The sequence below is a fragment of the Kogia breviceps genome, chromosome 1 (assembly GCF_026419965.1).
Source record: "Kogia breviceps isolate mKogBre1 chromosome 1, mKogBre1 haplotype 1, whole genome shotgun sequence".
Taxonomy (NCBI): Eukaryota; Metazoa; Chordata; class Mammalia; order Artiodactyla; family Physeteridae; genus Kogia; species Kogia breviceps.
In genome coordinates, this window is record NC_081310.1 from 67399976 (window position 1) to 67427655 (window position 27680).

Consider the following 27680-nt stretch of genomic DNA (forward strand, 5'->3'; position numbering starts at 1 on the left):
CTCCTTGGTACTTCGCTGCAGCCCCAGACTTGCCAGATTCATTCATACTCATTTTAATGGGCATTTCAAAAAGGAAGCAAAACAGCACCAGGTCTCAGAGCACTCTCAGCAATTTCCCACTCCTCTCCAGCTTTTCTTTTAAATAATCAGCACAGGCCAGCTGTGGGAAATAGCTTGGAGAGGGGGAGAGTGGGTCAGGCAGGGTGCTGCTGGGCTCAGGGAGAGAATAAATAACAGCCTTTTTTGGGGTACTGCTGGTTACAGACCTCAATTGTGACCAGTTTCAACCTGGCCAAGGGCCTGGACAGAGGGCTGAAGAGGCAAAAGTAGAGGCTGCCAGAAAAGCCCGGAAACTGCTGGCTTTTGGAGAAAAGTGAGTGGGAGGCTGAGTTACTGGCCACAGGAGCCCCCAGATCATCTGCCTGATGGCTTTTCTGCTGGCAGGTGCCTCAGGAAGACCTGGCCCAAGTTTTCAGAACTCTCCAGGGTTTCTCAACCCACCTCAGGTGGCCTGCAGTGCCCCTCCCCCGCCACTCTCCAGCCTGCTAGCTCCTTCACTGACACACAGCTCAGTGACTGTACATGGGATGGTTTGGGGTGCGGGGGAGTGGAGTGGGACAGGAATAAGAGGAAGTTGGAGGCCCAGGGAAGCATCCTGTCTAGGCAGCTGGGCACCAGGAGCCTGAGGGCAAAGGAGGAGGCCACGCCGTGCCCCCCTCTCTGCTGCAGCCAGGATGGGTCTGAGGGTGGCTCAGACAGGTCTCTGGGTTGGCCACAGAGCCGCTCCACAGAGGGGCTGGCCTCCTACCTGCTGTGGGAGGGGTAGCAGAGTCAGGGGGGAGAGAGAGGAGGAGGCTGGTGTGAGGAGGCCCTTGATTTCTTTATGGTGGGGCAGGGGCAGGGAGCAGGAGGTACGTGCAGGGGGTCTCACCCTGGATTTCTCTTCAGGTTTTGTGGTCCTGGTGCTTCTCCAGAGCTGTAAGTAACCCCTTTTAAGTCATGGGAGGTGGGGGTGTGGCGAGGGCTGTGTGGAAGGGACCTTGCCACTAATGTAGCGCTTTTCCAGTTTCTTCTGTGATTCAAATGGTTCAGAAATATTAGCATTTGTTAAACCAAGGTGATGAGTATATAGGTGTTTATTATACTATTCTCTACTTTTCTGTATATTTAAAATTTTTGAAAATTAAAAACTTTCAAAGGCTCAGGTTCAATGAAGTCTTCAACTAATCTCTTACTGGGAAGCACTAACAGGAGACCAGTAGCAGCATGGATGAGTGATGCCCACTGTTATTCCTCCACCGTCAAGAGAGCAGAAAAGGCCTACTTTGCAGCAGGAAAAATTAGAATGAGTGGGGAGGAGGAACTTCCTGGTCCATTGGGATATTGTGCTCCAGCTGGGGGGATGGACTGAAGGGGCCTGGGGACTGCCATTCTGGATGGGTTACAAGTTAGGGGCACTCCCACAGGAAGGCAGAGAAGAGATGGGCCAGAGCCTCTCAGATCAAGGACTCCACTGAAGGTCCTGCAAGACCCTCGCCTGAAGGCCAGGGTCTTCTGATATGGCTGTCTGGGGCTGGGTCCGTCTTCTCCTTCAAAGTGGCTGCCTCCAGGAAGCCTTCTTTACTTGTACCAAGTCCCATTTCATCTTTATTCATCAGCACCCCCTCACCCCATACAGTGTTCTGTTCTTAGTCTGCAGTATATTTATGTACTATATTTGATATTTTCTGAGCATTTTAAAAATAGACCTTATTTTCATCAGACAGAGAACTCCCCTGAGCCAGCCCTTTTCATTTAGAATTCTAACTTTACTCACAATTCTGTCCATCAACCCTGCCCCCCAAAACCCCATTAGTGCTCAGCTCAGGGCTCAGCCAGAGGGTCCCTGGCTCAGTCTTGGCCTTCTCCTCAGGTGCTGCATGCAAGCTGATCTGCTACTTCACCAGCTGGTCCCGGTACCGGGAGGGTGATGGGAGCTGCTTCCCAGATGCCATCGACCCCTTCCTCTGTACCCACATCATCTATAGCTTTGCCAACATAAGCAACAATGAGATTGACACCTGGGAATGGAATGATGTGATGCTCTAGGACACACTGAACACACTCAAGAACAGGTTGGGTCACTGGCTGGCCAGGGAGGGAGGAAGATGGAGGGTTAGCAGGACTGGTCTCAGGGCAGAGTACTCCTGCTCAAGAGGATGGGCGAGGTCCCCAGTACTCACCTCTGGGTGGAGAATTGGAGGGCCTTGGCTTAAGTGGGAAGAACTGATGAGGGCAGGTGTCAGGGTGTAGAAGAAGACTGCAGAAGAAGGCACAGCTGAGCTCCCCTGGGAAAGGGAACCCTCTCCATCCTCGGAGGGTACCTCTCCACAGAGAGAGTGCTTATGACTCTATTTTGCCATATCCTGGCTTCCCCACTGGAGGGAACAAATGTGGGCAACATACCTCAGAGTAACCGCCACAAATGCTTAGAAAGTCTTAGAACACTGAATCTCAGGGTTGGAAGGACCTCAGAGGCCTGATTCAGCCTCTCACCCAAAGCTAGAAGCCTGATACAGCCTCCTAAACATGGGGCCACTCCATGTCACAACATCTTCACTCAACCCCTGCCCTCCTGCCTCTCTGTGCCCCACAGGAATCCCAACCTGAAGACCCTTCTGTCTGTTGGAGGATGGAACTTTGGTTCTCAAAGGTAGGGTGACTCATCCCACAGAGGTTGATGGAGTAGGAGGAGGCATAGGTTTCTCCTCATCCACTGGGTGGGCGTCACAGGGACCCCAGACTGGTCAGGCACAGGGGCCTGAATGGTTGTCAGGAGCCTGCCTCATGTACAACCATGAAATCAGAGCGCAGAGAGGGAAAGGAACTTGCCAAGAGTCACACAGCAAGGTGACAGTCAATATTCTGATTCCTTGCCAATGCTCTTTTTACTACTTCTCAGACATGAAAACAAAGAAATTTGGGGCGGCGAGGGATACTATCCTAAGGGCTGGAAGGAGAGAGATGGAATGAATGGGAAATTTGGGAGTGGAGACCCTGTGAGGACATCCTGGAGTGGGTAGACTTGGAGGAGGCTTTAAAAAGGGGGCAAAGATGGCCAAAACAGCTCTCATTTACTGAGCTGTTACTATGTGTCAGGCATCCTGTCCACCATTATCACATGTAATCCTCATAATAACACTGTGAGATGTTATATTTATGCCCATTTTACAGATGAGGAAACTGAGGCTCAGGTTATAACCTGCTCAAAGTGGCTTGGCTAGTAGGTGATAGAGCCAGGGATATCTGGCTCCAAAGCACATGGTCTTTCTAAGATAACTGGAGGTGGGTCCTGTCCCTCCTAGAGCTGTGTGGGTTCAAACTCCCAGCTCCACATGCCCCAGAGACCCTTCCAGAGGGCCAAGGCACCCGGCATATTGGTACTGAGCCCTCCACTGGGGTGATTTCGGTTCTAGATTTTCCAAAATAGCCTCCAACACCTGGAGTCTCAGAACTTTCATCAAGTCAGTGCCACCATTTCTGTGGACCCATGGCTCTGATGGACTGGACCTAGCCTGGCTCTACCTTGGGCGGAGAGACAAGCAGCATCTCACCACTCTGGTCAAGGTGCTGGTTGGGTCAGGGAAAAGGGCAGGGAGGTAGGGGAGCATCAGGTAGTGGGGAAGGCAGAAGCTGTCTTCAGAGATATTCTCCTGAGGCAGGCAAAGGGGGACCGAGGCCTCTTTGCTGCAGGGTCCCAAGATCTGGACCAGGGATAAGACAAACAAGCCTGTGTCCTGAGATCTTACACAGCAAGGAAGACATCTTTTGACAACAGTGGAAGGTCGGGTGGGGTTCTAAGAGGCAGAGGTCACTAAGCGGAGCACGCATTCCTCATTGCCTCTATTCATTCTCAAACTGACACTACCCACTCCCCAGCATGCACTGCATCAGAGGTACTCAATTATCCCAGGGGCAGAGAGTGATCATTTAAACACATTGTTCACGGTACAATATAAATCACTTTAATTTTGTGTTCTCATTTATAAGCTTGAACAAAGCACAGACCAACAGGCAAAGATCTTCTGGCATCATCTGTGGACCAAGTGGAATCACTCTCTATTTTCATGGTCCCTCCAGGACGGAGAATAATTGAGTGTTGATGAGTATGCATGGGGGATGGGGATGAGATTGGTCCAAACAGTTTTTTAGGAAAAGGATGGGTGAGTCTGAGGATGAGACCACTTTATCGTTCCCACTGAGCTCCAGTCAGGTTGGAGATTACAGCAGACAGCGAAGGCCAATGACATGCTCAGAGATCTTTCGCCTCCAGGTTTGCTGTCACTCACCTGTCTCCTCTCCCAACCAGGAAATGAAGGCTGAGTTTGCAAGAGAAGCCCAGGCAGGAGCAGAGCAACTCCTGCTCAGCGCAGCAGTGTCTGCTGGGAAGATTGCCATTGACAGAGGCTATGACATCTCCCAGATATCCCGGTGAATCTCCTTCCTGATGCACTCTGCCCTAGCACTCCATGTACAGTCAGAAGACTGGGCTTCTAGTGCCAGTTTCTCCAAAGATGTGTGACCTTGAGCAAGTCACTTCCCCTCTGTGGGCCTCAGCCTCCCCATCTGTCAAATGGGCCACAACAACCCCTATCCTTCCTTTTCATTTGGGGTATTTTGCTGCTCAGTGGAGAAAGTCGTTATGAATGTATGTATCTGTGGAAAAGGAAGTAGGGAAAGTTATACAAACCAGCCAGTCACTAGTCTCTGGAGGGGAAAGGCAGCAGTAATGATACCTTTCATTTCTAGGCTGCTGGGGAGTCCTCAAGGTGCTGTCCCATGCAGGTGAGCCCCTCCCTTTCCTGTTCACCCTGCCCCTCCTCCCCGCCCTGCCTCCTCATGCGTGAGGATAAGCAGTCCCCAGCCAAGCAGGCTGATCTCTCTGGGGAACAAAGGCATGGGTCTTAGGAAACCCAAGAGTAAGAGACAAAGGCTCTTCGCTCTGACCTCAGAATCTTCTTTAGGGTCTTAGCGAGTGTAGACTTGGTGCTTTAATTGATCACTTAGAGGGTGGGAATGAGGTGGCTCTCAACCATTCGCCCCAAACACGTGAAGCTCATGTTCATGCAATCCACCTGCAGACCCCCCCCACTTTGCATGTGGAAACCTTACTCCCCACCAGGAGGAATCACAGGTTCAGGCCATCCTTTGGTCCTGCTCTCTCCCGACAAGGCTAGCTGTTGATGCCACTTGTAATCTGCTTTCTCAAAGATGAATATGGCTGGAGTGGAGGGGGTGACATGTGTTGGAGGCCAGCTCCCAATTATGTGCTGGGGGCAGATTGGAAGAACCCCATTCTTGCCTTGAATGCTCCTGTGGGACCCTGAGCCCACTTCCCAGTATGGCACAAGGGAGGGGGTCCAGCAGTCTAGACAGCGGATCACTGGGTTCTACTGGGTTTTGGGTTAATCGCTTTTCTCTTGGCTGCCTGTTTCTCCAGCTCACATCCTGCTAGGGTGGTGCGCTTTTTCAATTTTTCGCCTTGCCCTGCATCCACTCTTCCACAGACGCCTGGACTTCATCAGCCTTTTGACCTACGACTTTCATGGAGCGTGGCACCAGACCATAGCACATCACAGCCCCCTATTCCGAGGCCAGGAAGATACAAGTTGACAGATTCAGCAATGCTGTGAGTGTCCCAAAGGAGGAAGGGCTGAGAGGGGACCACAGACATGCCACTTGCCAGAGCTCAGACACCAACCTCTCCACTCCTCAGTAATCCTGCAAGGGAGGGGTTATAGGGCCCACTTCACAGATGAGGAAACCCAGGCCCAATGTTTATGCATTCTCCACAGCTCTGGTAACTGGAGAGGTGATACTTCCATAAAGAATCAGGACATCTCCTGATAAGCCTATAGGGTGGACCTAGTGAAGGCAGAGGGCAGATTGAAGAGAGCAGAGAGGGCTGGGGGCTGAGAGGGCAAGAGTCTAGTCTAGACCTGCCATTGTTGGCTGTGTAAAGTGGGCCAATCACCAGATTTCTGCAACTATCGAACAGTAATAATCCCTTCCTATACCTAAGAGGATTTTTTTCAGGACTGAAATTACACAATGCTTTTTAGACTGACCTTATAGGTTCCCAGAAGGAAGGGAATTCCAGATGCATCTAGACCTGGAACTCCACCTTTCAAGGCAGCAGTGAGAACTGCACAACCTTTCCCCTCCTAGACCACCAGCATCTAACGGCTCAAACTGTCCTGCCCTACCCACCCACAGGACTACGCTGTGAGCTATGTGTTGAGGCTGGGGGCCCAGGCCAATAAGCTGGTGATGGGTATCCCCACTTTTGGGAGGAGCTTCACCCTGGCCTCTTCCAAGACAGATGTGGGAACCCCCACCTCAGGGCCAGGAATACCAGGCCAGTTCACCAAGGAGAAAGGGACCCTCGCCTACTATGAGGTATGAGCTGGGGAGAAGGTAAGATTTCCCAGGGCAACCGCAGCCCCGGGGAAGGTGAGCCTCCCACCCCACCCCCACTTTACTCCTTTGGAAATTAAAAAAATATGTTCCAGCCGACCTAGCACTCTGGAGAAGAGGGGGGAGGACGGCAGGCACATCCTGTCTGCACCCCACTCTGGCCACCAAGTTGGGGCCTTCTTTCTAGCCAAGGAAAAAGCAATGGCCAAGAGGTAGGTTCTTTTGTTTCGGCCCATCCTCTGCTGCTCTGTGCTGCCTCGGGCGGGTCCTCAGTGTCAAAGCACCATTTCCCACATCCCTGTTTAAGATGCAGGAAGCTAATCAGAGCCCCCATAATGCCCTCAGGTTACAGCAGCTACAGAATCCTGGGATCTTTGCATCTGTTTTAAGTAAAGTAGTGTGAAGCCTGCAGTCCCTAGGGGAAGATGTAGCCTGCAGGAAGAAGCAAGGGGCTGAAAGATTTGGGCAGTGGCGTCCCCCTGGTGACCTGCAAAGTCTCAGCACAGCTCCCCACACCACCCCTGCCCTGTTCTCTGCTCAGATCTGTGGCTTCCTCCGCGAAGCCACAGTCCATAGACTCCGTGGTCAGCAGGTCCCCTATGCCACTAAGGGCAACCAGTGGTTGGGGTATGACGACCAGGAGAGCGTCAAAAACAAGATACGTACCTAAGGCCACACCCCAAATTGAAGAGGGGAAGGGAAGCCCCCTGCACTGAGGGTGGGGCTTGGCTACAGTGGTGTTTGGGGTCTCAGGCGTCTGCTTTTCTCGCCCATGGGGAGGTGTCCAGATAGCATGCCCCCATAGGCACCCTGGCCCAGGGAACCCAGCCCTGCCTGCTCTGGGTCTCCCTGCCAGGTGCGGTACCTGAAGAACAGGCAGCTGGCTGGTGCCATGGTGTGGGCCCTGGACTTGGATGACTTTCCGGGCGCCTTCTGCGGACAGAATCTGCACTTCCACCTCACCAGTGCCATCAAGGATGAGCTTGCTGAGGCGTAGCCTTCGGTTCTTGGGCACACAGTGGGGCAGAGATCTCTTGGCTCTGACTGGCTAGGAGCCTGATCACCAGCCCTGCTGGGTTCCCTGTTGAGCTTCATTCTCCCTTCCTTGGGCTCATGCGGAGGGCCACAGCTCTGCCATCTGAGCTCAGCTCCGGTGGGCAGGCAGGCAGGGGTGGGGCTGTGGGACCAACACAGTGTAAGACACGGGGTCAGCACATAACTGCTGATTAAGGAGAATGCTCAACGACTCCAAGCCCCACACAAGGAGATTTCTTCAACTCCCTTACCCCCAGGCCTCCATGCCTAAGGACACCATTTTGGCAGGCTCTACCACTGCAGAGTGAAATATCTTACAAGAAGCAGCAACCACACTAATTATATCCTCTGCAAAGCCCAACCTGAAACTTTTACTCAGGAACATAATCATGACCCCATTCCACTTCCCTTTCCTGATTCTGCAGCTGCTCAGTAAAGCACTGGGGCTCACCTGTTATTAGCGCTGCTTCAGTCTATCTTTGCGGTCCCACTGGACCCACGGGGCTCACCTCCCCCATCTCTTCTGGATTCCTCTCCCTCAGGCTTGGTAGTCCTGAGCTGCAGAAAATGAGACCACCCTGTCCTCTGCCGGGCCTCAAGAAGTCCCCAAAAGAGGCAAGCATCACCAGAGCCATCAGTCATGGACTTAACCCAAGAGGGCTGATGGGTTTCCAGATCTTAAAGTCATTGTCGTCCAGACTTCTCGATACAGTTCCTTGTTGAAAGAAGCCTTTTCTGTTTCCAGGGGCTAGCAGGCACTAGGAAGGAAACCCTTTAACACCAACCCTTCATCTCCTCTCACCTCGCGGAGGTGTAGGAGCCAACACAGGGTCAGGTTAGAGAGAGCCCTGACCCTGGACTCTCAGGGCTAGAAGGAGACATCTATGTTATCTCACATACCCTCCCTCCGTCCCAGGCCTAGAGCCTCTACAGGGCTTGAGAGCTAGCCTTCCAACCTCCTCCCACACTCTCAGTGACCAGTTGCTCATTACCTTAGAGGAACCCTTTCCATTGCTGGGCTGAAATCAGTCAGATGTCCTAGGGCTGTAACCCAGCCCTCTGTCTCTCCCCTCTCAGGACATAGCCCTCAGCCCATGCAGAGATCAAGACTCCTCAGCTCAGCCTGGGACATGAGGTGGGGGCCAGATGGGACGGGCTGGGTCAGACGGGATGAGCTCACATCAGCCAGCCTTCCAGCCTTTATGAAGTAGAGATGTTCTCAGCAGTTTCTGTGAACTCCTAGAGCCCCGAACATGCCTCGTATCCAAAGAGAGTTCAGCTGCATGCTCCAAAACCAGAGTATTTATTTGCGGATTCCCTGATGTTTGGATTATCTGTGACTTGGCCTAGTGGTTTGTGACACTGGTTTGAGGTGTGGGGAAGAAAATACCTATCGGCTTCCCTGAAATCTGAACCAGCTGGAGCGGGGCAGATGCAGCTGATTCCAAGGTCACCACCAAGCTAAAGGAAAAGAGAGTGAGAACTTGGCCAGAGCTTCAGGGGGCAGCTGGCATTTCACTGCTGGCCAGTGGGCCAAGCATTCCTTAATCCCTGCCCACTACCTACCCTACCACACAGGGGTCTTTGAAAAGCCAGGGGCTGTGAGTCCTCCAGGGCAGTCAACCCCCACCCTACCTCCCCTGGCCACCCTTCCCCCATCCTGAGACAGTCTCTGGAGCGCTGACTCAGGGTCCTGCAGAGTTAGTCACATTCACTTATAGCTGCAGAGTCAGAGGCCAGGGATAGGGATCTGGTCTCCAGTCCTGGAGGACCGCCCAGCAGGACACTGAGTCACCCGGCAGAGGGCACGGGCACCCGAGCAGGGCAGGATCTGGAGGCTCCCCAGGCCCTCTGCCGCCTCCCCACAACAAGGACAGCCACTGGTGAGAGGTGGCCATACTCCTGTGCCTCCAAGCCCCGGGGCAGGGGGAGAGCATGCACACCACTGAGGGCCCTAAATAAATTACAAGTGTATTAGTTTTAAATTATGGGATATATCATACAAGCTAAAGAGTGCATAAAATGTATTTGTTTAATTTAAAGAGTTACTATATAGTGAAAGCCTGTGTAATCACCACCCAGGACAGGAAATGAGACCTCATTAGTGCCCCTGAAACTAATTAGTGCCCCTGAAACTCCAGTCATATACATCCCTGTTCCTGCCCAGAGGCAGGCACTCTCCTGACCTTCCCTGTCTTCATTTGTGGTCTCACCCCCTAGAGATGCCCCTTGAAGAAGAGAGCTGGTATTGCTTGCATTGACTATGAAAGGGGTCTCATCGCTCTCTGTGCCTGGCTCCTTTTGCTCCCCGTTATGTCTGTTAGATCAACCATGTAGCTGAAGTTTGCTCATTTTATTCCATTTTTGGTTTATAGGGGCACATACATGTCACAGTTGTTTATGCATTCCCCTGTTGAGGGAGAGCTGTGTTCTCCAGATGTGGTGTTACAAACAATGCGGCTGTGAATGTTTGCATGCATGTCTCCTGGGGCACAGATGTGAGAGTTTCTGGGGGTGTGACCGCTGGGTAATAGATTTTGCACATTTTCAATCTGACTAGATACTGTCTCACTTTTTCCAAAGAGATTGCACCCATCTACGCTCCCACCAGCAATGAGAGTTCTTGTTACTTCCCCTCCTCCCTGACACATGTTATTTTCAGCCTTATTAAATCATTCCCAATCTTACTGTTTTATTGGATGAATGACTCAATGACTAGAAATTTGGTTGTACCTGCCTCATTTCCCTGTGGCATGCAGATGTCCTGCTTCGAAGAGTACAAGTCTCAGAGTGCTGTCCTCCTCCAAGGTCTCTTCCAGACCTGTCTTATGACTTGCTTTTACCCCCAAGGGCTAGGGGACTGTCAGAGTGCTCTCTGTAACAGATGGGGAAACTGAGGTCCAGAGCAGGGATTGGAGGAGCTGGGTAACCAGGCGCCGTAGACTCCCTTCCTGGGGTCCCATTGCTAGAAGACCTTCCTCCAATCAGGCTCACCTTGGGCAACTCAATTCCCTCCCTCTCTAGGCCCTCAACCTCATACAGCACAAGTGAGAATTCCCAGGGAATGTGAGGACCAGGGGAGTGGGGAACCCCAGGGACAAAGCTGGGAGTGCTCCCAAGAGAAGGCTGTTTCAGGCTGTCTGGACCCCAGCACCCAAGCTGAGAAGCCCTGGGCACAATTGGTCCCCCAGAGGCCAAACACACAGAGCCTGATCTGGGTTCATTCTCCAGATGGAAGCTCTTGTTCCCATTCGCCCTGACCCTTGGCACAGGCTCCTGGCAAGGTCCCATCTCACCGATCTGTACCCTCCCCCCATCTGGGCACCAGAACCCTGTCTGCTGAGATCCAATCGGGGTGATGGACGAGGTCGTACACTCCTGCAGCGACCCTTGCAGTCCTCCGCCAGAGCTATTCCTGGCTTCAGCGCCTCCCCACTCACCCTCCCAGTCCCCCTGCCTGACCTGACCCCACAGCTGGGAATCATTTGCTTGGGGGTGGGGCAGCCCCCTGACTATATAAGCCTGGACCTAGGTGTCCCAGGCACCCTGGAAGCCCAGACCCTCCAGTGCTGCTCCCTGCGTTCTCCAGCCTGACCCTCCAGCAACCTTGGCAATGAGAGGAAAAGCCACCTGGGAAGCCCTTGCGTGTGGTCCGGAGGAGACTGCCTCTGAGTCTGCAAATGTGCCCACCACAGAGCCCTCTGGAGAAGTGGCAGCACCGAAGTCCACCGGGGAAGAGCAGTCTCCCAAGCCACAGGAGCCTGCCCCTCAGGCGCCTGCCCCCGCAGCCTCTAAACCCACACCTCCAAGTGAAGGTGACAAGAGGCGGGGCACGTGGAGGAGGGAGGCAGCCTTGGCGGAGAATGGTGCGGGGAGAGCTTTTGGCTACGAACCTCTTTATCTCCCCCTGCTTCCCCCTCAGATGTCCCCAGTGCCCCGCTGTTGCTGGCTGTGGAGGACGTGAGTGACAGCGCGGTGACCGTGAGCTGGGAACCCCCGGAGAGGCTAGGGAAGCTGGGGCTCCAGGGCTATGTTCTGGAACTCCGCCGAGAGGGAGGTGAGCTATGGGCTAAGCCCTGCATACACCCAGGGGAGGTGGGCTTAGAGGGCAGCAGGGACAAGCCCCCAGACTCTGCAGTTGGGTCAGTCCAAGGGGAGATACAGAAGGAGGGAGAGGAAGCAGTCCGCTCAAGCCACTCACACACAGCTTCTTGCTCCACCAACGCACCTCTGAAAGCAGGAGGATGTCCAAACGGCCTTAGGAGGCCCCCTGTCCTCCAGCTCCAGGAAGCCTCTGAGTAACAGAGCTAAAAGGGTAGGTGACACTGGGGCACTCCTCTGTGAGAATGAAGGCGGTGCTAAGTCTCAGAGGACCCTGCTTGGGGAGGGCAAGCAGGAGATGGAGAGCAAACGAAGCTGAGGGGGAGGGTAAGCTATAAGAGACAGTGAGGAGAAATAGGGGACGGGCGGCTCTGGCCAAATTCTTCATGCCACCATCCTGTTTATCCACCTCCGTGGCAGGCAAGTTCAGCCTGGCCTCTGCCTTTGCCCCTACCTTGCTGTGTGATTTGGCAAATGTGTCCAACCCTCTCTGGGCTCCGGCAAACCCATCTCCGGCCATCACTCAAGGGTTCTAACATCAGGTGTCTTTGATGCCATTTGACAACAAGAAGTCAGGGAGGCAAAGGGAAAATAAGTCCCAGAAAGTGAGGTCAGCTTCCTCAGATCATCAGCGAGAAGAGAAGCCCCACTGAGAAGGGTGCCCACAGCCATGGAGCCAGGGTCTTGCACTCTCTTCATTTCTCTCAGCCTCGGAGTGGGTGCCTGTGAATTCCCGGCCCATGATGGTGACCCAGCAGACCATGCGGAACCTGGCTCTAGGTGACAAGTTCTTCGTACGTGTGACTGCAGTGAGCTCTGCGGGGGCTGGCCCACCAGCTGTGCTGGACCAGCCTGTCCACATCCAAAGGATCATTGGTAAATCCTGCTCCCCAGCCCTTCCCAGGCACCTTATCTAATGGATGGAGAAACTGAGGCCAATGGGTAGAGCAAACCGGGCAGTCATTTCCCCCCATCCCACACTCATGTGCACAAGCCACCTGCTATCGCCATTTTGCCTTAAGAAAGTCCCAGGTTCCTCAGCAGCAAGGGGCCTCTAGAGGTCAAAGAGGCCATTTCCCTGAGTGGCCCAGCCCCCAAGCTTCCTGACCTCCAGAAGTGAGAGCTCAAGCTCCCCAGGTCACCTCCCTCAGAGTCCCAATGCTTAGAGTCATTACATTCTTCCTACCTAATCTTAATTCCTTCAGCGGCCATGGAAGTTCATTTTCTGCTCATTTCATATGGCCTGGGTTCCAGATTCTCCCAAACGTTTTGGAACAGAGAGGAGTCTTTGCTTGCCTCTTGCTGCACCACGTCCCTAGTGGGAAGAAGATTAACGCCCTGCAAAAGGCCGGTGAAGGTTTCTCCATCCCCAGAGGCCAGTGCTGCACTGGGAACTTGGGAGGCCAGCTGCTATACCCTTGCTAAGATTTCTATTTGTAGGGTGCATTAGCCTCAGGGCCTCCCAGGACTGATCAGGTTTCAGTCTGTTAATGGCAGTGAGTCATTTGGTCTGATCCAAGGTCTCTGGGGACAGCCCAGAGCCTCAGGGTGACAAGAGACATAGGCCAGCAGGTGGCCTGAGGCCTTCTCCACCTTTCTTCTTGTTCCCCCCTCCTCATCTTGACCCCATAATTCTGGACAAGGCCTCCAGACAGAGGGGGTTTCACGGCCACAGAAGGGGGTCAAGTTTGGATTCAAGGAAATACTTTTCAACTCTAAGGCCCAAGAGATGTGGGAACCAGGGGATTGGGAGTGTAGAACTGTAGACTGTCATGGCTTGTCCATCCAAGCCAAGCAGGTCCAAAGGCACCCAGGACTCCCTTGAGGTCACCTAGCCTATCAGTGGCAGTCCCAGAACCTGACTCCCACACAGGACAGTTCATGTCTTACCAGGCAGCAGGGAGTCTTTTTCTGGTGGTTTTCAAAACCAGAGGACTTTCCCCTCCTTTGAGTCTGGGTGAGACATGGTCCCACCTGGCAGCTCAATATGGACTCATCGATTCTAGCCTGGGAGTGCCAGGAAGCCCTCCTTGTTGGGGAGTGGGGTTGGTGGGTATCCTGGACCTTTCCTGAGGGCCCAGGGATTTCAGACTCTGAGAGTCTGCAGGGGCTAGGGTCCTCTACTTCAAGGCCTAACACTGAAGGAGTCAGCTAGACTCAGCACCCTCTACTCTATTAAAATTCTTCTGGCAGGAGAGAAGGGGATTTCCTGGAGAGAAGAGGGGAGGAGGCTGTGAATAAACAGGGAGCAGCCAGCCAGGCCCCCCTCGTGGGCAGGGCAGGGTGGGGACCCTGTCCAGAATCCTCAGCTGCTCAGCTGTCCCTCCTCAGCCACCTGGAGCTGCCAAGCATGCCTGGCCCCCTGCAGCTGCCCCTGGAACATTCCACGCCTGATGCTCCCAGGGCCAAGTGCCTGCACAGCTAATCCTCAGAGACACCGTGTTCCTTCTGTCTCCTCTCTCTCTGCCCTACGTGCCGCTGACCAACTGCTGCCACCTGTTTGCCACCGAGGAGCCTCAGCCTCCACCACCCCTACTCCCGCCCAGGGGGACAGTGGCAGGGGCTGTTGCAGCTTCCCTTGGAAGGCCCAACAGCTTCAGTGGTTGCACCTGATTAGGTGATAGTCAGGAAAGTGGTTCTCTACCGTAGCATGGGACTGAAGTAAAGTGTCAGGAAGGACTTCCCCACCGCAGACTGAAAGGTCGTGGCAGGAGTAAGAGAGAAGGAAGGGGTAGGTCTGCTCTGGCTTCATTTAAAAAGGGAAAGATCCCAATCCTCCCATACGGCTTGGAGACAGAGCGGTGGACAAATGGGTCTCACAGGGGCTTCTCTGAAGGCCTGAGCTGTTCAAAGCAGAAGGGCAGAGAGCCTGGGAAGACAGTGCTGCCGCCCTTCGAGGGAATGCAGGCCCACAGGCGCAGCACATGCTGCCCACCAGGGGGAGCCAGTGAGCCAGCTGGGGCCCATCTGGAGCTCAGAAATACCAGAGCTGCAGGGCAAATCCCAGTCTGGCAGGGTCAGGGCACCAAGGGAGTGCCCGGGATGCCTACCAGTTCACACCGTGGAGGCCCTGCCCTCCGGGAACCTCTTGGCTCTCAAGTCCCCAAGGGCCTCAGGGGATTTGGGTCCCTGGATCTGGGGAGTGAGCTTTGCCCTGTCCACAAGAAGGCAGCCTCAGAGCACACCCAGGAGACCTCCTACCCAGCCAGCAGCCTTCTCCAGTTGTGCCCTGCCTGCCCCTGCCCCAGAAGCCTCCAATCAGCAGCCCTCCTGCCGTGCTAAGCCTAGCCTCTCGCTTTCATGCAGAGGCCCCCAGGATCCGCGTTCCCCGCCACCTTCGACAGACCTATGTCCGTCAGGTGGGAGAGATGATTAACCTGCAAATCCCCTTCCAGGTGAGTATGCCTCCTGCCCAGGATAAGAGCTTGGGTGAAATAAGGGCCCCCGTCTGAGGTGTATTAGAGGAGCCCAGGAAATGTCAGGATCCCCGTGGAGGTCTGCCTGAGACCCACCCACCAAGATGGGCTCCTCCTCCCTCTGTTGTACACATGACTCAGTTGTGATTCTCCAGCCGGTGAACAGGACACAGGTGGCCCCGGGGCTGGCTGGACATCCGGAGAATGAGGCTCTAGGCAGCACCTGTGGCTCTAGCCTCTGCTGCCCCTGGCTCAGAAGGGCCAATGGGGCCAGCTCCCCTGGCACAGGGATCCCTGGAGCTGAGTGGGTGTGGGGGTGCTGGTGCCTTCTGCGCTCACCTTGAGGGCTCCTCCCTCCCAGGGGAGTCCCAAGCCTCAGGCCTCATGGACCCACAATGGTCACGCCCTGGACAGCCAGCGGGTGAGTGTGCACACCGGGGACCAGGACTCCATCCTCTTCATCCGCTCAGCCCAGCGCTCCGACTCAGGCTGCTATGAGCTCACTGTACAGCTGGAAGGCCTGGAGGCCAAGGCAGCCATCAACATCCTGGTGATCGGTATGGGGCCAGGGGAGGCAGGGCTGACTTGCTGGGGACCCAGAGACCTCACCTCCTGCCTCAGAACTGATGGCCAATGGGGTCAGGCCAAGAGAGAGTGATAAGAGCCAGATCTTGGGTGGGGGGATGTTGCAGCAAGCCCAGCCCTCTCCCTCACTCTCTCTCACACTCTGGTCCTACAGAGAAACCTGGATCCCCCAGCAGCATCAGACTACTGGATGTCTGGGGCTGCAACGCTGCCCTCGAGTGGACACCACCCAAGGACACAGGCAACACAGAGCTCCTGGGCTACACAGTGCAGAAGGCAGACAAAAAGACAGGGGTGAGGCCTGCTAGAGCAGAGTATGGGGAGGAGGAAGGTCTGACTGGGATTGGGTTTTGGGGGGAAGAAGTGGCCTAGGTGTCTGGGAAGGCCTGTCCACTAAGAGTCCACGGACCAAAGAGCTCTGGTCTGCCCACCACTAACCTGACTCCCTGTGTGGTGTAATGTGCATAGGAATTACCTGGGAATCTTGCTAAAATGCAGATCTTAATTCAGTGGGTCTGGGGTGGGGACTGAGATCCTGAACTTCTATGAAGTTCTCAGGTGATTCTTACTTTGCAGGACCTCGGGCCCCACTTTGACCAGTAAAGTTCTAGAATTCTCTGAGGACCCCAGCAAGGTCACATTCTCCCAGGGGTTCCTTCTCCCAATTTAAAGTCCCTCAGACCCAAAGCTGGATGTTTCAGCCTCCCAGGGACAGGACAGGAACAAGCCCCTCTGAGGAAGAGGCCACAGGGGGAGCAGGAAGGGGGAGGGCAGAGGGGAGGGGAGGATGACAGGTCCAGGGTCTCTGCAGCAATGGTTCACAGTGCTGGAGCACTACCACCCGACCACCTGCGCAATCTCCGACCTCATCGTGGGTAACTCTTACTCCTTCCGAGTCTTCTCGGAAAACCTGTGCGGACTCAGTGCCTCGGCGGCCGTCACCAAGGAGCTCGCCCATATCCAGAAGGCAGGTGGGTCTGGGTCCAAGACCGGAAACCAAGCTGGGCCTTGCCATGCTGACCCTTCTCCCTGTCTCTGACTTTTCCTTGGTGTGTCAGCACCCCTCCCTGTGTGCTTCTCATAGGTGCCCACTTGCCAGAGCTTTTGCTGCCCTCTCCACACACACTCCACAGCTACCCCCCCCCACACACACACACATTCACACGGCATGACTGTAAAGAAATGGATATGGTTGATTCATTGTAACAAACACATCAGAGCAAACCATGCAAATGAGAAGCACCCCTTGGGAGGCTGTGCACTTATTCTAAAGAGGTTGTATGGCTGCCAATATCATAGCAGTCATTGATTCTCCTGTGTAGTGTCCCAAGGGAGCTACTCTGAAGGGCAATGTGTGTGGATAGGTAGACTGGTGAGTAAAAGCAAACTCCCGACCCTAATATAACACCACATAGATGGACAAGAGAGATATGGGTATTTACTGTCTCTATAGAGGCACGTGGCCCTCTTGCATCAAATGTGAAATTCCAAGCCCTTTCTCCCTGTCACCCTGTGTGCTCCAAGGCCCTCCCCCGTACAGTCTGTGTGGGCTGCAGAAAGCACACTCTTTTAAACACTAGCCTGAACTGCACAGAATTAGGAAGAAATTTCGTTTAAAAGAAGAAAGCCAGTCAAGTCTCCAAAGACAAACAGAAATGAAATGTAGAATCCCTGGGTTTTTAGTCTCTACCCTGAGCCAAGATCATCTGTGTGTTTGGTTTTGCTGCCCACTCCCCTCTCTCTTCCCCTCTGTGACTCACCCAGCTGTGGTTTCGGCTTTCCTCTGCCTCTTTGAGACATACTGACTCTAAGCTCCTGCATGTTGGCTGTGCCTGGCTTCCCAAAGACCCGAGGAGCCTGGGGTCCTGCCATGGGGTTCCAGAGGAGGCGGCACGGATGAAATGGATTGTCTCCCGCCCTTAATTTTTCTCCAGACCGCCAGCTCTCTGCTCAGAGAGCCACAGTCACCACCTGACCTTCCACTGCTTAAGCCGCAAACTCACTACATGATATTGGGCAAGTCCCTCATCTACGAAGGGTCTTAGTTTTCCATCTGTCAACTGGGGATGACAAATTTATCGTTGCAAAGGAATGCTGTGTAGATTAAATGGGATACCTAAGTGTAGGCTGTAGTGATTTTAAGAAAATGGATGAGGTCAGTCTTAAGAGGTCTCCTTCTGTAACCTCAAATTCACCCTATTTTCTCCCCCAAAACCAGATATTGTTGCCAAACCTAAAAGCTTTGTTGAGCGAGACTTCTCAGAAGCCCCTTCGTTCACCCAGCCCCTGGCTGACCACACCTCCACCCCTGGCTACAGCACGCAGCTCTTCTGCAGTGTCCGAGCATCACCCAAGGTGAGGGGCAGGGCCCTGCTGTGCCCTGGGCAGGGGCACTGGGGTTGAAGAATCTTCCCAGGCATCTTTCCCTAAGCTGAGGATGGCCTTTGAGAGCCTCGTCCTGGCCCACAAACTTCCCAGCTCTCTTCTGACCTTGCTTCCCCAGCCCAGGATCATCTGGATGAAAAACAATATGGACATCCAGGGTGATCCCAAATACCGCGCCCTCTCTGAGCAAGGTGTCTGCACCCTGGAGATCCGGAAACCCAGCCCCTTCGATTCCGGGGTCTACACCTGCAAGGCCATCAATGTGCTGGGGGAGGCGTCTGTGGACTGCCGGCTGGAGGTCAAAGGTGAGGGCTTGAGAGGGGTCACTCCTTAGGAACCCTCCAGTGGATGGGAGACCAGAAGAAGCCACCTCTTCTCCTGCTGGACTAGATGAGGCTGAGCACTGAAAATCAAGGCAAGACAGGGGTAGTGAAAATCGAGGTCAGGCTGTCAGAAGGACTTTCCGAGAGGGAGGATGGCTTAATGTGGGTAAAGGAGGCGGTAGAGTCTGCCTCGTAGACAGATGGATCACTGGGGTGAGGGCATGAGACTCATGCACCCCCCCCTCACCCCCCCACTCGGGTCCCCGGCAGACACCCACCCCCTCCCTGAGCTCTAACCTTCAGATCTCTCCCAGCCTCAGCCACACACTGAAGAGCCACTGGTGGAGGCTGTGATGAGGAGGAAGGTAAATGGCTGCATGCATTCCATCTGCCGCCTCTGGGGGCGGACGCCAGGAGCAGGGGTGGGAGTGAGAAGGGAAGAGGGCAGCCAGCTCTGAGTACAAATCTGCAGTCACAGGCAACGAGCACGCACAGTCCTGGGGGTGTTCCACAGACGCTGCAGGGCAGGGTGATGCTGGTGAGGCCTGGAAGGGATGGGCCTTCAGTGGAAGGGATTCAGTGGATGGTCAGAGGACAGGGTCTAGGCCTGGCTCTGAATGACCTTAGGCCAGGGCATTCCCTTGGACCTGTTTCCTCAGTCAGAAAAGTAGGGGCAACATCCGTGCCCTGACTGCCCTCCCCAGGTGGTTCTGAGGCCCTGGACTAGTGAGGATGTATCCTGGAGCTGCAGTGGGCAGAGCTGAGACCTGGGGTTTGGGCCAAAGGGCCTAAGGGGAAGGAGGCCTGGGAAAGGAAGAGGGGTACTGCTTCATCCTCCCCATATCACCCCTTCAGCAGGGCACGTATAGCCCAGCTCTGCCTAACAGCAGGGGCTCATGAAACATGTTCTCTGCTAGGTGCTGCAGGCCTGAGGGTTCAGGGCAGCCAGGCCCAGAATCAAGCTCCACGGAGGCCAGAGGTCCCATCTCCATAGTGATGACTGATGGCTTTGCTCCTTGGTATCTGCCTAGCAGGCCCCAGGCCAGGCTTCCTGGATACAAGGGGCCCTGGAAAGTGCAAAGATTGGAGCGCTCCTGCAGAGAGTTGTACACTGGGCGAGAAGCATTTGAATAAAGGTGTGTGGTGATACAGTGCAGGGGCCTCTGTGACAAGCACCGTCATGATGAGGGCGGCACTGCGTCACCACGAGGGGGTGTTGAATGCGTCACCACGAGGGGGTGTTGAATGTATCGCCACGAGGGGGTCTCCACCTCTGACACCATGAGGAAGGTGCCAGTGGGAGGGGGCTCGCAGTGTCATGGGGGTTTTCCAGATATGAGAGTTTTTAGGATCTCATTTCATGTGCAGAGTTTGCTACCTGAAGAGGATAACTATAGGAACAGACACACCCTTCTTTGGAACCCTCGTTGCTCCAAATGCCTCCAAGTGCCCCCTCTCTTCACTTCTCCCCATCCCCCACCATGGCTTTTTCTCTGTTGAGGTTGTTTGTTGCCCTCAGATAGTGGTGGGGTACGTTCTCCATGAGAGTTCACAGTCTTTTATTAGTCAAGTGGCCCACCCTGGGAGCCAGGGGATATCCCACCTCTGAGAGAGGGAAGGGCCTGGAATCATGTCTGGAGTTGCTATTCACACTTAGAACCTGGGCCCTCATTCCTCTGTATAAGGAGCTTTGGGCTTGGCCAGGAGTGGACCCTTCCCCAAGGGTTTAGTCTAAAGGCCTAGACTCTGCAACAGAGCCTCAAAGCCCATGAACACTGTGCTCAGTGTCAGGGGTACTGAGGGTACCTAAATTCTGGTAAGACCTTCCTGCGCATACACCTAGGAGGGTAGCCTCCTCTGGCCTGACCACCCTGTCCCACTTCATCCCAGCGTGACCACAGCAGCCCACTTTCCCTTCTTCATTCACTTCCCAGGCAGGCAGAATACTCCCAAGAGTTGGCATGTCTGGGGTTCTCCTCTCCATCTGGCTCAGAAGCAACAGAGATGGGTGTCACCTAGGAGGGCACATGCCCATCACCGAGAGCTGGTGGCCCAGAGGACAGGCAGTTACACTCCAAGTCTCCTACTTGGGAGGCTCAGGGCAAGGATGAGGGCTCAACACTGTCTCCCAGTGGCTGTTTGAGGCCCACACCTACCATTCCACATGAGCTCCAGAGAGCTCGGAGCCTCCACTCAGGTGCAAGGGCTAGTGGAGAATAAAGCAAACACTGGAAATTATTTCTGGACTCGCTCTTTCGGCCTCTCCCAAGTATAACCCTGGAATCCCCAGGGCAAAGAGAGCAGGCACCCTGGCATGCAGCATGGCCAGGAACACAGGGTTCTGGGAGGTGGGGACTGAGGCTCCTTGATTCCTGCCTGTCAGTGGCTCTGGCCACCTTCTGCTACAGAACAGGAGAGAAAACAAGGCCAGGACATCTAGTTTCTCTCCTTCCCTCCATCTTGGCGGGGATATTCTCCTCTCCTTAAACTTGGTCCCAGGCCTGTACCACTACCACCTAAGACAAGCAGACTCCCCTCCTTTCCCTCCATGGGAGCTGAGCTTGCCCTTCTGGCCCACATGGCCCCATGGCAGTCTCAGTGTCCCCAAGCCCCACTCAGCCTGATGCGCTGGGCTGCCTGTGGGTTGGTCAGGCAGGTGGGGAGACTCAAGCCACTTTCCTCCTCCCCTCAGATTACCTCGTTCTTTCCCCATGGACTGCCCTCCCAAAACTCCTCTAGGACCTCGAGGTGCAGGGCGCTCACAGCCCAAAGCCCAGTAAGGGTCAGGGAGACAAGGGAGACAGGCGGGACAGCAGGGAGGTGAGGACTGGGCTGCGATGCCCCAGATGTGTGCAGGAGGTGGAGTCTAGTCATCGGGCCTCTCTTCTGGAGGATCCTCATCAATGGGGGGTGCAGGCTGGCAGCGGAAGTGGTCGTTCCAAATCTTAAGGAAGGTAACCCGAAACTTCTGGATGCGGAAGGCATAGACGATGGGATTCATGGCCGAGTTACCATGTGTGAGGAAGATGGCGATGTACATGAGGAGCCTCGGCTTATGGCAGGAAGGGCAGAAGAGGGTGATGCAGTTAAGGATGTGTAGGGGCAGCCAGCTGAGAGCGAAGAGGAAGAGGATGAGGGCCAGCGACTTGGCGATCTTCAGCTCCTTCCCATAGTACTTCTGCGGGTCGCCAGAGGATGCCGACGCCTTCTTGTTGAGATGCTTGCGGATCAGGTAGAAGACCTCCAGGTAGATGAGGACCATGAGAAGCAGTGGAGGCAGCACCCAGACAAAGAAGTTGAAGTAGACCATATACTCCATGCTGATGACCTTCTCAAACTGGCACTTGATCACGGGCTCACCTACACTGCCATTGGCCACCCAGGCCCGCTCCACAGCACTCAGGTTGTTCCAGCCGAACATAGGTGTCAAGCCCACCACAAAGGAGAGAATCCAGCAGCCAACGATGGCCACCACAGCCCTTCGGGGAGTCACCACTGTCTTGTACCTGGGGGAGAGGAGGGCAGAGTGTGAGGCCCCCTCCTCAGTTCACCCAGCCCCCGGGGGTCTCTAAGAGGAGGCCCCTGCTCAGCCAGGGCCCAGTGAGTCGGGAGGTGCATGTCTTTGGCTAGAGGGTCAAGTCTTTGGGATCTAAAATTTAGGCCAGAACTTGCAATGCACTGGTTCATGTCTACTGCTGAGGGTGGGAAAAAAACAGAGAAGAAAATAACAAATGGATTCCCTTAGGAGTTTTGCTAAAATTACCAAAGTAAAAATTGCTCACATGTGCTTGGCACACCCCCACTGGTGACCTTATCATTGCTTCGTGACAGTTCCCGTGGGGTAGAAAAGCACCAGCGGAATGAGTGCCCATTTGACAGCTGAGAAAACTGAAGTTCACAGTAGTCACGTGTTCTGCCCAAGACCACATGGAGGGTGGCAGCGCTGTCCTGTGCTTCCTAACTGACCACAACAACAAGGTGATTAACAAACCACCCCTCCCCTTGGGCCAGCTGACACACTATCATAAAAAGCCTTCCCACACCCCGTCCTTTTGGCTGTGTCCCATCTCTACCAGTGCCCCCACCTCCCACCTCCATCCTTACCTAGCCTCCCCTTTCAGTCATGTACAGTGCTTATCTCCTGAGGAGTTGATCTCAAGAACCAGCTCTCCACCCCCAAGCTAACTGGGAATTATTCTCAGGAAAGAAAACTGATGTTCATTGAGGATTACATGCAAGGGACTCCCATTTATGCATGCATGCATGGGTGTATTCATTCATTTTTGCGTGCTTTCTCTGCCAGGCATTGGTCTCTGTGCTAGGAGTAAGATTAAGAATCCCTACCTCTATGCAGCTCACATTTTGGGTGAAGAAATAGATAACATAAAAGTAAGGAAATAAATAAACAAGACAACTAGAGGTTGTGATATGTCCTTGGAAGGAAATAAGCAGGACGATGTCAAGGGGCAGAGCTACCAACCTTTTTCATGCCATGACATACACAGATGATGAAAACGTTTGGATGACACAGAAAATGGATGAGGCTGCCCATGGGCCGTGACTCTTCCCCCACCCCTGCCCCCAGGGTTGAGGGGATGCCCCTCCGGGCGGGGGGGCTCCCCACTTCCCTTTAAACCAATCCAGCCAGGAGCCAGCATGTCCTCTGCCCACGCACTGGCCAGGGAGCTGGTGCCAAGGGCTGGGGCCCGCCCAGTTCTGTGCTGAGGAGCAGGCTCAGCCCAGCAGCCTGCCCAGTTGTTATTTTCCAATGTAGCTTCTGAGATGGATGGAGTGCCTTCCTGAGCATGTGAACGGCTACTGAGACCCACGGGTGTGAAAGCAGAGGCCTCCCTCGGACTCCGTTTTCTTCTGTCCCGTGCCTGTGGAATCTGCGGCATTCTCCTTCACAGCAATGATTCTTAAGGTCCCTCTCACCCTGAACCAAAGCCCACTGCTCCTTGAAGGCTTTACAGGAGTGGGAAGGGGAATGATTTGAGGGATGGGAGAAACTGGACCCCAACCCCATCCCCACCCCATCTAGAAAGCAAGCACTAGATAAGCAACCTCATTTCCAATCTCACCATTCCAGTGGGGAAACTGACACCCCTAGATGACTCCAACACCTTCAGTGTGGTGCCCCATCCCCTACTCTGTAATCATAGGGTCCTTGTGTCCCCAAAGCTCCAAGGGGCCTTGAAATCTGTCTAGTTTGCTTCTGCCTTCCTGAAGTTTTCTTAGATCGAATCCCTGCTCTCTTGCTGTAACTAACGCCTATTTCCACCTCCTGAATCCCCAGCAGGATAGCCAGCCTGGTGCATACTTTGGAGTCAGAGATCCATATCTGGGCCCCACGTCTGCAACTTACTAGGTCAGTTCTTCCCCTGTAAAGTGAGACTGTGGGACCCACTTCAGATGAGCTAACATATGTGAAGTGCTCTGTAAGCACACCACCAACATTCCTGTGCCTGAGCTCCTAACCCTCCAAGCCCCTGAAAACACACGCACCTGAGAAACCCTGCTATCTCTAGATGCTCAGCAAACACAGCCTAATGGCTCTGTAAACATCTGGCTCAAGGTTTGTTTCTGATGAGCTTAAAGTGCTTCCCACATGTCCTATAGTGAAAGAAGCTCTGGGCAAGTCTATGGGGTGAGACTAAAGGAGCGCAGGTCATTCTATCAAAAGAGAAAAAAGGCTAAGGTACTCTGCCACGGCTGTCACAGGCAGGGGGCATGTCCCTGTGGTGAGCCTCAGCGGGGTCCAGTGGAGCTGCAGCTGCAGAAGGAAGGATGTAGGTCAGGCACCCCCGATCACAGCCCATCACAGCTATGCTTTACGTCGTATTTGTCATTTACAAAGCCCTTTTACATTTATGTCCCAGGTAATCCCCGTAACCACCCTGTGAGGTGACTACAGCTCATAATGGACTCCCCATTTTACAGATTAGGAACTCGAGGTCCAGAAATGGGCAAAGGACTTGCCCACATCTCCTGACTCCAAGACCAGCTCTCCTCAGGGCACCAGGCTGACTGTGGGTTGTTTAGATGTGGATGACTGGGAAATTGGGAACATCCCTTTCCTACAAAGCTTTAAAATGGGAATGTCTAGACCCTGTTCAAAGGTGGTACCACCCAGAGAAAGGGGGGTAGACAAAGTGACCTCTGGTATTGCCATCCAGCCTGAGGACTAGGGGAGGGGGTATCTCGCCCAGGACCCACATCTGGGCAGTGATGACCCACCAAGAGAGGAGGTGAATTCTGACAGTGTCCCAGGTGACAGAGGAGGAGGTAACTTCTAGCTCGAGAGGCGCCCGCCTTTTCTCTTCCCCTCACCCTTCCCAACTGCCTGGAGCCCCGGGGTTAAAGCTTTCCTGGGGCTCCTCCGGGCCAGGTCCCAGCAGACCCTGCGGTTTAGGGTATCAGTTCTCATCTGTTTTTCTTGCTATTTTCTCCATGGTGGGAAAGGGCTGGACCCAGGACCTTGGCTGAGGTAGGGCAGGCTCTCACAGGAAGGGCTGCCTCTCAGAGCTGGGAGAAAAACTTACCTCTCCCTACACGTGGGAAAGAGAAGCAGAGGCTGCAAGTCCTAGGGTGCACATGGGGTGGGGCGTGCGGAATATGCCACAAACACTTGTCCCACCAAGTCATGGTCCAAGGCCCCATAACCCCCAGCTTTATAGACAGCCCTGTGAGAGCTAGCCAGAGAGATGGCTGCCCTCAGGAGTGTGCAGTCTCAGACAGACAAAGGGGAAGCAACAGAATGGAGGCACTGGAACACCCAGTGGAGCCCTGTCCACAGGCAAGCAGGGCAGGCAGCTCCTTAAAGATGTCGTTGAAGAAACCAGGGAGAGCCCTGCCCCCTCCTGTAGCTCCCACACAGTGCATAAAATCCCCCCATTGGTGAGATGTTCTTTTGGGTTAAGAATCGCCCTCTCTGTGTGTTATTTTTAAAGCCAAGATAACACTGACCCCATAGTATGAATTACTTTATTTGTCAGTATCTTCTTATTGATGATGAGAAAAATGAAAAAACTGGGTACCTAGAGTAGCTGGGGTGGCAGAGACTCCAAGAGGAAAAGGGGGAGCTTAAGGAAAGAGGTAGAAGAGTCTCCTGTTGCCAAGAGCTGGCCTAGCTGAACAGACAAGTATTTCATAATATAGCTGCTGCAAGAATAAGTAAGCGTGGGGCTTCCCTGGTGGCGAAGTGGTTGAGAATCTGCCTGCTAATGCAGGGGACACGGGTTCGAGCCCTGGTCTGGGAGGATCCTGCATGCCGTGGAGCGGCTGGGCCCGTGAGTCACAATTACTGAGCCTGCGCGTCTGGAGCCTGTGCTCTGCAACAAGAGAGGCCGCGATAGTGAGAGGCCCGTGCATCGCGATGAAGAGTGGCCCCCGCTTGCCACAATTAGAGAAAGCCCTCGCACAGAAACGAAGACTCAACACAGCAAAAATAAATAAATTAATTAATAAACTCCTACCCCCAACATCTTCTTAAAAAAAAAAAATGCATATGCCCTTTCAAAAAAAAAAAAAAAATAAGTAAGTGTGGTTTAGAGGTCAGAGTTAGGGAAGGAGGGCTACGAATCCTGTACCCAAATAGGACAAGGCAGAGGAAGTCTTTGCTACTTCCCTGGACACCCTGGCGGGGCTGCCATAGGAGAGGAGGAGGTTCTGGAGGCTAAGGGAGGGGGGATGTTCAAAAATAATAGTTAACTGATTGACAGTAATAATAACAATGCTAATAAAAGCTAACATTTATTGATGTTTTTCATGCGCTGGCACCAACTTTATAGACAGCCCTGTGACATAGGCATTATTATGATTATTATCCTCATTTTCTAATCGCAGTAACTGAGATTCAGATTATGAAACATGCCCAAGGTCACTCAGTGAGTGAGAGGTAGACATGGAATTTCTAAGACTGAGATTTGTCCTAGTCCAAAGCCCATGAAGGACCCCAGCTCTGCCACTCTGGGAAGATAGAGGACAAGGGGGGCTCAGAGGGTGGAGGTCCAGTACAGAAGAAGGGAGTCATGGTGGACCTCCCCTGCTTCAGGTAACCCCCTGGACTGGGCAGCTCTGAAGATGGCAGCAGGCCTGCCTGGGAGCCTCCCTCCTCCCTCCAAGTCCAACCTCTTTGTAGCCCTCAGACTGGTCTGTTCATGATCTGCTCAGCTGTTTAGTCGTCAGTGCTGGGGCAAGTAGGCAGCTGAGGCACTGTCCCTTTCATTCATTAAACAGATATTCACGGAGGGCTTTTAGGTGCCAGGTTACAAGTGCCGGGTTCAGGGATATCGAAGAGAACAGGCTTTCAGGAAAGTAACATTCTAGAGGCAGGGGATAAACCAATAAACAGAGCGCTTGAGACCTACCAAGTGAAATAAATAGGACACCCTGAGAGCGAGTGACTGGGCATGGAGTGCTGCTGACTTAGGCTGTGTAATTGCTCCGGACAGCCTCTCTGGGGAGGAGATGCTGAGCCGAGAGGGACATGATCACCAAGGGCAGCCAGGCATGAGGTACCAGCAGGCAAAGTCCTGAGGCCCGAGTGGCTCAGAGAGCAGAGCAGCTAGTGGGGGCTTCCCGAGAGTGAAGGCAAGGGCCAGGGCGGGGCAGTCACAGATGTGGTCTGGGACGGCCACCTGGGCGGGGGGCGGTCAAACGAAAGGTTCCAAGGTTTCATTCTTGTGCAAGGAAAGCCACTGTAAGCAAAGGAGTAATATCCAATTTCTGTTTTTAAAAGACACTTCGGGCTGCGGTGTGGAGAGTGTGTTGTGTGCAGCAGGGAAAGCAAGAACACCATGGGGAGTGTATTTCAATCATCCAGGTTAGAGGCGAGGTGGTGAGCTCTCGCGGGTGGCAGTCGGGAGTGGGGAGGGGTGCCTGGCTGTCAGATGTGTTCGGGAACAGAGCCAACAGGACCTGTTGCTGAGTTTGGATGTCCAGGTGAGAGAAAGCACCATCAGAATGACTCTCATGTTTTGATCGCGACCACTGAAGGGAGAGTGGGGCCATTCCCTGACCCTGACCCCTCTCTGGCCAGGGGCCCTTCCCCTACTCCCAATCCTGTTGCCCTCACTCAGGAAGTCCAGACCACACTGCTGGACACTTCTTTGTGTGCACCTCCCACCTGGGGCCTTTGCACTTCCTGCTCACCTCCCCGAGAGGGCTGGGAAGGCTCCTTCCCCCACATCCAGATCTCAACTTAGATGTCACCTCCTCAGAGGAGACTCCCTGACCACCCTGCAAAACAAGCCTGTCACTCTGTAGCCTTCTGCCGTTTTTTTTTTTTTTTTTTGTGGTATGCGGGCCTCACTGTTGTGGCCTCTCCCGTTGCGGAGCACAGGCTCCGGACGCGCAGGCTCAGCGGCCATGGCTCACG

The 27680-nt window shown here is 54.0% G+C and overlaps 3 protein-coding genes across 6 annotated transcripts in view; 2 read left to right on the top strand and 1 right to left on the bottom strand.

The window, feature by feature from the left end:
- The first annotated feature begins 425 nt into the window (after nucleotides 1–425).
- CHI3L1 (chitinase 3 like 1) lies at nucleotides 426–7498 on the top strand. The gene is given in 11 exon segments (XM_059063787.2): nucleotides 426–444; nucleotides 949–978; nucleotides 1913–2114; nucleotides 2636–2692; nucleotides 3456–3606; nucleotides 4349–4470; nucleotides 5547–5648; nucleotides 5650–5668; nucleotides 6256–6438; nucleotides 6998–7112; nucleotides 7311–7498. Coding segments are annotated over 11 exon segments (1143 nt in total). The 3' UTR covers nucleotides 7454–7498.
- Nucleotides 7499–10835: 3337 nt separating this feature from the next.
- MYBPH (myosin binding protein H) lies at nucleotides 10836–19455 on the top strand. Of its 2 annotated transcripts, XM_059038362.2 has the most exons (11): nucleotides 10836–11306; nucleotides 11414–11548; nucleotides 12301–12468; nucleotides 14899–14987; nucleotides 15370–15565; nucleotides 15748–15887; nucleotides 16405–16564; nucleotides 17812–17948; nucleotides 18097–18283; nucleotides 18616–18666; nucleotides 19219–19455. In XM_059038362.2, exons 1-10 carry the CDS (start codon nucleotides 11105–11107, stop codon nucleotides 18630–18632), a joined length of 1431 nt encoding a protein of 476 aa, XP_058894345.1. In that variant the 5' UTR covers nucleotides 10836–11104; the 3' UTR covers nucleotides 18633–18666; nucleotides 19219–19455. The 2 variants fall into 2 exon arrangements, with proteins under 2 accessions (XP_058894345.1, XP_066889693.1); XM_067033592.1 differs by lacking the exon at nucleotides 18616–18666 and having other exon boundaries at nucleotides 11019–11306.
- Nucleotides 19456–19843: 388 nt separating this feature from the next.
- ADORA1 (adenosine A1 receptor) overlaps nucleotides 19844–27680 on the bottom strand; it is a 35327-nt gene continuing 27490 nt past the window's right edge. For all 3 annotated transcript variants that reach the window (XM_059038415.2, XM_067033605.1, XM_059038413.2), the window contains one exon: nucleotides 19844–21807. In XM_059038415.2, the coding sequence (XP_058894398.1) occupies nucleotides 21168–21807 (640 nt within the window). In that variant the 3' untranslated portion in view covers nucleotides 19844–21167. The remainder of the gene's footprint in view (nucleotides 21808–27680) is intronic.

Bases quoted from the DNA above. Each gene is read 5' to 3' on its own strand.
- MYBPH (XM_067033592.1), top strand. From the start codon at position 11,105: ATGAGAGGAAAAGCCACCTGGGAAGCCCTTGCGTGTGGTCCGGAGGAG. The intron at 15,888-16,404 runs GTGAGGCCTGCT...GGGTCTCTGCAG, and splicing joins AGGCAGACAAAAAGACAGGG to CAATGGTTCACAGTGCTGGA. The intron at 18,284-19,218 runs GTGAGGGCTTGA...GTTCTCTGCTAG, and splicing joins CTGCCGGCTGGAGGTCAAAG to GTGCTGCAGGCCTGAGGGTT.